Source organism: Prinia subflava, chromosome Z (assembly GCF_021018805.1).
Source record: "Prinia subflava isolate CZ2003 ecotype Zambia chromosome Z, Cam_Psub_1.2, whole genome shotgun sequence".
In the NCBI taxonomy this organism is placed as follows: domain Eukaryota; kingdom Metazoa; phylum Chordata; class Aves; order Passeriformes; family Cisticolidae; genus Prinia; species Prinia subflava.
In genome coordinates, this window is record NC_086283.1 from 89,986,537 (window position 1) to 89,994,900 (window position 8,364).

General features: G+C 46.2%; 1 protein-coding gene across 1 annotated transcript; it reads left to right on the forward strand.

Moving 5' to 3' along the window:
• Nucleotides 1-1,033: 1,033 nt before the first annotated feature.
• FST (follistatin) lies at nucleotides 1,034-7,757 on the forward strand. Its single transcript, XM_063423156.1, has 6 exons — nucleotides 1,034-1,255; nucleotides 3,269-3,460; nucleotides 3,853-4,071; nucleotides 4,413-4,637; nucleotides 5,679-5,909; nucleotides 6,628-7,757. The coding sequence occupies exons 1-6, from the start codon at nucleotides 1,174-1,176 to the stop codon at nucleotides 6,708-6,710; spliced, it is 1,032 nt and encodes a 343-aa protein (XP_063279226.1). The 5' UTR covers nucleotides 1,034-1,173; the 3' UTR covers nucleotides 6,711-7,757.
• Nucleotides 7,758-8,364: the final 607 nt, after the last annotated feature.

Consider the following 8,364-nt stretch of genomic DNA (forward strand, 5'->3'; position numbering starts at 1 on the left):
AGGGCGCGGGCGGCCGCGGCGCACCGGCCCCTGACCCGGCACTGTCCGGGCATTCCTGTCTGCATACTTCGCAGTCTGTTGTGCTTTGGTGGCTCAGAAAAGCGAAAGAATCGAAATTTAAAAGGCAGCTTTTGAATAAACAATACCATTTTCCGTTAAGTAATCGTTTTGTATAAAAGGAAATATCGCCTACTCAGTTTCATTCAGTGGTGCCAAAAAATGTTATAAATGAGAGACCGCCAACTTTTCTAAGGGGAGAATAATGCCAGACTGTGCTTAATAAACTAGTGCCCTAGAAGTTCATTATCGATGTTGCAATCTTTCTGAATCTGAAAGGAGACCGCCTACGTCGCCCCCGTTCCCGTCTCGTCCTCCCGGGCTCTCCCAGTGCAAAGCCTATCACCCGGGAACGGCCCTAGGTATTAAACTTTTGGCCGGTTCTGTCTCTTGGGCTTTTTGTTTTTTCAGGTTTGGGGCCGGTCGATCGGGGCTTGGGGTTTCTTTGGGCCGAGCGATCCGCCCGCCCGCCCGCCGGAGGTGCGGGCAGCGGGATGGATCCTCCGCCGCCACCTCGCGCGGGGACCGCGCCCGCCGAGCCGGCCGCGGGCGGGCGGGCTCCGCTCGGGGCTCCGCTCGGGGCTCCGCTCGGGGCTCCGCTCGGGGCTCCGCTCGGGGCTCCTGCAGCACCCCCGGCCCGCCGGCGGGGCCAAGGCGCCCCTAGGGCGGCCGCGACCCCCCGCGGGTCTCCAGCCCCCCCCCCCCCCAACGGGGCGCTTGCGCGGCCGCGGCGGCTCCGCGGCGGGGCCGGGGCCGGGGCCGCTCTCGCCGCTGCCCCCGCCGGCGGCTCCGCCGCTCGGGGCTGCGCGGGTGCACGCCTGTGTGTGCGTGCACCTAGAGCGGATAATTGGAGAGGGTTTCCAGAAGGTGGAAAATGTCACCTGATTCACACTGAACTTTTTAAATCTCCCCACCCCCGAGCAGACACACACACACATTAGGAGACCGCCCACCGCAGACAGCTAGGACCCCCGTATAGATTTAAAGAGAGACTGCATTCAGAGCCTGACGTTCATTCAATAGAGCGATCATAAGCAGGCTGGCTAGTGCTCGCTCCCTCTCCCTACTCCCCCTCACGCTGTCTCTGCGTCTCTCTCACTCCCTGCTATATTGAGGATGTTAAATCAGAGAATCCACCCGGGCATGCTCTTAATCCTGATGTTTCTGTGCCACTTCACGGAAGATCACACAGTGCAGGGTAAGACCAGACTGTTTATTCGCAGATATGTTTCTTTATTATTACTATTGTTTTCTGTCTTTCGGGCACGGTTTAGTTTGCTTGCGGTGTTAAACGCCTTACTCCAAGGTCCAACAGAACAGAAGTTAACTGTGGGCTTTGTAGCGAGGTGCAGAGGTGTCATTTAGACCCCTTTTTGATCGGATCTTCGCACTGCTCTGCCAAGGCACAGAGGACAGATAGGATGTTTCTTGTTTTTTATTGTTATTATGCAGCATGAATGAAGAGCAGCATCGTGAGGGAACTTTCCTAGTCTCGGCTCCCGAATGAATGCTCAAAGTTTGTTGGTAATTTAGTTCAGATTTTTATCTCTCCTGACTGACTGTAGGAGAGGTGGTGATGGAGAACCTCAAGGTTACAGCTGACACTTTTAGAAACCAATAAGTGGTCTTTTTACTGACTTTAATATTGAGATTTCCTCCTCCTTTTTTTTTTTTTTTTTTTTTTTTTTTTTTTTTTTTTTGAGTGTGTATGTCTGAGTAAATATTAGCGTTGTAAATTCTCCTGCACTGAAGAGTATGCTTAAATAACTTGGTTAGGTTTTTTTTTCTTCCTCCTGCGAAGAAAACAAACCCGAACCTGATATTGACAACTCTTAAGAGCCCTCTTTCGACACAAGGGAATACTGAATTTTAGTTTGGGAGCTTTTCTTTTCTTGACCGTGTTGCAGCCACAACCTGGACGTCTTGGCATTGCTTCTTTTATAATACTTCCTTTTCTTTTTCCCTTCCCCAGTACCGATATAGATCATAAATTAACGTAGGCAACTGTAAGAAGCAAAACTTTTTTTTTAAGGGCATGGTTTGTTCAATGATTTTTAGCGGGGGGTTGGGGGGGGTCTTCCCCCGCGCCCAGCGACATCTCCGCTGGCCGATCCTGACCCCTCGCTGCGGCACATTCCCATCGGAGTAAGGAGGCAGGATCGAGCCCTGGCTGGACTAGCAGCAGAATCAATTGGTATTGAGTTGCTGGAGAAGTCACATTGGTTATTCGCAAGAGACTCATCCTAACCAAAATGCTTCAGCTAAAAAAGGGGGAGTTGCTTGGACTAATATTCTTGGCTTGACTCCACAAATAACAGGGATACTAGAGAGATAGAGAGAGGGAAAAAAAAAAAAAAGGGGGCAAAAAATAACCCCAAGAAAACTCACTCTATCCAGTGTAAGGACAGTGTACTTTCCTCTGAAATGTTTGCAGGAGAGATGGCACCTATAACTTTTCCAGCTTGATCGATTTTTAAAACTTTATAGGGACCTCCTACTCAAAGTGTCCTTGTATTTTATGTACTTTGCTCACTTTTTTTGGAACTCTGCTGAATTATTTTAGTGAAGGAGACATTTGTTAATAGAAACAGCAAAATGTGGAGATTTCGAAAGACTTCTCTAACAGCAAATGTTCTCAATTCGTGCAGATTGCAAAATGAGCTGGGAGTGAAACTGTGCGGCACTAAAACAATGCTGCTGTGCAGCCGCGGTGAGGAGAGGGCAGGGGGAGGAGGAAGGAATTTGCAAGCGCGATTTTCTTTTTATTCCCTTTTAAATGCACATCCTTTTCAAGCCTCTGTCACGTGTCGGCAGCGCTCCTTCTGCTCTACATATGGAATAAATACCTCCAAAAACTCTCGTTCTGTTTGGGTTGGGTCTTCTCTTTCTTTCATTTTGTTTTGTTTTGTTTCGGATTTTGTTTTATTGTTTTCTTGGTTCGAGTTTTTTTAGCTCTTTTGTGGTTTGGGGGGGATTTTTTTTTTTTTTTTTTTTTTTTTTTGGTTGGTTGGTCGGGTTTTGGTGTGGGGGGAGGGTTTGTTTGTTTTTTTAAACTGCGTTTCCAAATGGGCCGTAGTAGCTGCGGGTTATGAAACGGGACAAATAAAAGGAAACAGTCTAGTAAAAGTCACGGCAAGGCGCACGTGCTGTGTCTGGGTCACTGGTGGCCGCCACTGATCCGTCTGGGTGTCCCCCCGCCCCCGCCCCACAGCTGGGAACTGCTGGCTGCGGCAGGCGCGGAACGGGCGCTGCCAGGTCCTCTACAAGACCGACCTCAGCAAGGAGGAGTGCTGCAAGAGCGGCCGCCTGACCACGTCCTGGACGGCCGAGGACGTCAACGACAACACGCTGTTCAAGTGGATGATTTTCAATGGGGGAGCCCCAAACTGCATCCCGTGCAAAGGTGAGGGGGTGCTGGCGAGCTGCTCCCTGCTGAGAGGCGGCTCCGGCAGGGGCTGCTCTGGGGGAGGGAGCTGCAGGGGGCAGCGCTGTCCTCTCGCTTCCTTCCTCGTCGGGGTTTTGAGGGGGGTCTCGTACCAGCCCCCGGATGGCGGAGGGGACCCGCATTTCTGCCCGCTGCCTTGCACATCGCGAGGAGGAGGGGAGAGACCCTCTCTCCCCCCTGCCCTCACTGGCGGAGGGAGTTTACCTCGAGCTGTGTGTCCTGGAACGGGAGGGAACGGTGTTTTGGCTCTGTGCTCTGGGTTCACGGTATCTTTTTTTATTTAAGCAGTTTTGACACCAGGTCTGCTCTGCACGCTTAGTACTAAAGTGGTTCCTCTTTCCTTCCATCAGAAACATGCGAGAATGTGGACTGTGGGCCCGGAAAGAAATGTAAAATGAACAAGAAGAACAAACCTCGGTGTGTTTGTGCTCCAGATTGCTCTAATATCACTTGGAAGGGCCCCGTGTGTGGCTTAGATGGGAAAACCTACAGGAACGAGTGCGCCCTTCTCAAAGCCAGATGTAAAGAACAGCCCGAACTTGAAGTCCAGTATCAGGGCAAATGCAAAAGTAGGTTTGCAAATCTAATCCAATCTCCTTCAAATGCCAAAGCATGTCTGTCTGAGAGTAGGGATGAGATGTTGGAGGTACTTCCACATAGGAACCAGGTTGGGAGAGAATAACTAGACCATGTTCAACAGACGAGGATGTAGCTGAACTGAGAGCTCCCTATAGTCTGGCAGCACGTGTTCACAGTTACCCTGAGATGTGAAGGCATCCTTCAGCAGCCCTTAAACGAGGACAGCTGCTGAAGGCTTTTGTCTGATCAATTGTTCTTATCATCACCTATACACTCCTCACTGGGATCCTGGTATCTTCTACTAATCACTGTGTTTCTGTCTGTATTTCAGAGACCTGCAGGGATGTCTTGTGCCCAGGCAGCTCCACATGTGTGGTTGACCAAACCAACAATGCCTACTGTGTGACATGCAACCGGATTTGTCCAGAGCCCACCTCCCCTGAGCAGTATCTCTGCGGGAATGATGGCATAACTTACGCCAGTGCCTGCCACCTGAGGAAAGCTACCTGCCTCCTGGGAAGATCCATCGGATTAGCCTATGAAGGAAAATGTGTCAGTAAGTATTTCTGGAGGAGACTGTGTGTGGGGGAGCTTCCTCAATCACCTGTTTCAGGGTATCCAGTGTGTGTAACTGGAGCGATGTAGTTAGTGCTGGGGAGGAAGAGGGACTTTAGCAGCTTGGGTTAGTGCTCCCCTCCCAGAAGGGGAGAGCCAGGGTGAACTTAGTCCTGGAAACGATTGCAGTAGGGATGAGGGAGAAGAGGGCCTGATCCTGCTATGGCTGTAGGTGCTGACATTAGTATCCAATGGAGAAATAGCCTCCCTGAAACAGATGATGAGATGGTTACCACGCCATAAGGTCATTGAATTCAGTGGGTCTGTATTCCTGGAAACAATTGTCTTCAAGTGGTCTTGGCAAAGATTATGTTAACTTAATTGAAAACATCTGATCACTTTTTCCTCTTTAGAAATAATTGTGGGGTTTGGAGACTGTGGGTGGGTGAAGATAGGAAAATAAATTCTGTGCAACCTGACATCCTGTGTTGTGAGTGATTCCAGAAAGGACTGATAGTGCAGTGTATTACAAAGCACCTGCAGGGCAGCCTCTGCTCCCCAAAACTGCTGGGGGAATTTGGGGAAGTCTCAGGTTGCTTTTAGTTGGCATAGGCTGAGGTGAATTCCCTTTCAAATCTTGTAGACAACTGCTCTCTGTGGGTTAGTTTAAAAATAATAGATTTAGAAATGCTGGACCTGTTGACAAATCCTGCATTAACCACTAATTTGGGGAGCCAAATTTCCACTGACATGACATGGAGCAGGAAAGTCATGTACTATAGGCCAACGTAATTCTGTATTCCCAGGGCCAAGCTTTGCTGGCACAGCTGTCTTTCCTCCCCCACATGTAGACAGGCACTGTTGTCCAAGGGAATACTTGCTTGAGCAAAATCAGCAAGTATCATCACATCAACTACATCTAAGCTTGCTTTCTTCACAGTTCACAGGGGAAAGGGAGGTTTTGGGAGTTGCTTGTCTTTTGCTTTGTTTTTTTTTCGCTTTGTCTTTTCACTTACCTCTATTATTCTGTGTGTATTTTTAGAAGCCAAATCCTGTGAAGACATTCAATGCAGTGCTGGGAAGAAGTGCTTGTGGGATTTTAAGGTTGGCAGAGGTCGGTGTGCCCTCTGTGATGAGCTATGCCCTGAAAGCAAGTCAGAAGAAGCAGTGTGTGCCAGCGATAACACAACTTACCCAAGCGAGTGTGCCATGAAAGAGGCAGCTTGCTCCATGGGTGTGCTTCTAGAAGTTAAGCATTCTGGATCTTGCAACTGTAAGTGAGATTTTTAACTCTGCAGACACTTAAGGCTTCTGAAGGCGATACCTAGGTAATGAAGACTTACACCTTTAAACATAAGAAAGCTTGATTTATTGATTCAAGGTACAGTAGAATATAAGTATCTATCTTTCACGCACACACTTTGGTTGCTGATAAAATGCAATAGATCTCCAACAACGAGCTGGCCTTCAAGTTGGAGTTTTTGGGGATGATCCAAGGACAAGCCATTCTATCAGAAAGGGGTTGCCCGAGGAGTGTAATTCTAGTGACTTTTTTTGTACTTTGTCTGCTCTCGTGTGCTTTGCTGATTGCTTTATTAACACCTGGATAAACTCTTAACTTGGTCCAAAAGAACAAGCTTAAAGGTAGCACATGGCACCTGGTTTAGCACAGTTGCCTCTACTAACGCTGAATGAAGGACACAAAGCAATTAAACTAAAACACCAGAGCGCTCTTTATTTGATTTCAGGAATCTGCCAATAAAACCTGAGCCATTGATTCTTCAGAACTTTCTGCAGTTATGACTTCATAGATTATGTGTAAAAAACCTTATTGCATAACAGCAGATGCCAAAGAGCATCTCACTACAAGTCGCATAAAATGCAACGCTGTATTGTGGCTGTTCAGAGGGCTTTCAAAACATGCACTGAGCTGCTTCTGCGCTGTTGTTGTCCTTATTTAAACAACAGCTCCCCTGTATTCCCCCATCTAGCAATTAATGAAGACCCAGAGGATGAAGAGGAAGATGAAGACCAGGACTACAGCTTTCCTATATCTTCCATTCTAGAGTGGTAAAATCTCCATCACTATTGGAACAGCCATTGGGCACAAAATCAATGTCCGTACTGTAAATAAGTGTATGCTTATTTATTTTGGGGAGAAAAAAAAAGTATACATATAGTTGAGTCTCGTAGACATTTATTTATACTGTGTCATGTTTTATAATTTATACATAAAATGTCTGGTTGACCGTACACCTTGTTTTTTGAAGAAATTTATTCGTTACGGGAAGAGCAGTGTTATTTATTGTGAGGTCTCTTGCTTGTAAAGTAAAGCTTTTCTTTTTTCTTGTAAACTATAGAAGTCCATTCCTTAGAGCCTACCCACATGATCTCACCTCTTCGTTTCACTGATGTTAACTCTTTTCCACTTTAACAAACTTGCATGTCAGTTTCTGTTACGTTTATTTATTGGATTTTCTTTTTGCCGGTCCTGTACATAAAAGATCCCTGTGTTTTTGTTTACAAGGAATCTTGACTGACCAAAAGGCGTTGTAACTGACTTAAGGTTACTTTCAAGGTGCAGTGAGGCAATCTTTAAGGAAACTTCTTAGACTTCATTTTCTCTGCTTCTGATCACATTGTGTTCTGAAATGATCTCAGTGTGAGTTTATACTGTATTACACAAATTTTGAACCCAAAGAAATTGGATTGTGAGTTCTGGTATTGGCTACAGGCCTAACTGTGATAAGAATAAAGGTTTTATTTTATTTTTATTGGGGATTTTTTGTAACATGCATAAGTGTTTTACCAGATGTTTCCTTTAAGATGATCTTGCAGTACCACTTTCAAAGTTTTCTTTCCCAATCGGTGTGTTGCTAAAAGTTATATCAAAGCTTTATCAGTTCAAGTTTCTTGCTTTTCATAATACTTTTTTTCTGATGCAATTTTATATTTTCAAACATGGCGAGTTAAATATAAATTCATTTAAATATATAGTTTTGTACTTTTCTACCATGTAAATGTGCAATGTATATAAAAGTTATAATGTGTATTTGTAAATAAATGATGAGTGAAAAAAAAAATAAAAAGTGGAATTTTCCCTAGAGGCAGTTCTCAGTCTTTCGTTCTGAATGGTTTTGGTCCTCTGGATTCTTTTGCACTATACAACACCACTTAAGGCCAAAGCTCTCAGCTCATACTGGTATAAGAAACCCTCTTTCCAGATATGGACAATGTCTCCAGTTCATTGCTGTTTAACTCTAAGTACAGTGATAGAGGAGAAGAGACTTGCCATTTTTGTTCCAGTCTCAGTCCTCAAAAAGATTGTAATTTCATAGAATCACAAAATATTTTGGGTTAGAACAGACCTTAAGATCATCTGGTTTCAACTACCCTAGCATGGGCAGGGACACCTTCCACTAGACCAGGTTGCTCAATGCCTCGTCCAACCTGGCCCTAACCACTTCCAGGGATGGGGCATCCACAGCTTCTCTGATCAACTGTTCCAGTATTCTACCACCCTCATAGTAAAGAATTTCTTCCTAATACCGGGTCTCAATTTCCCCTCTTTTAGTGTGTATCCATTCCTCCTTGCCCTGTCACTCCAGTTCCTGTCAGAGAATCCCTCTCCAGCTTCCCCGTAGGCCCCTTCAGATATTGGAAGGTGTCTAAGAGGTTCCCTCACAACCTTCTCCTCTCCAGGCTGAACAGCCCCCATTTTCTCAGCC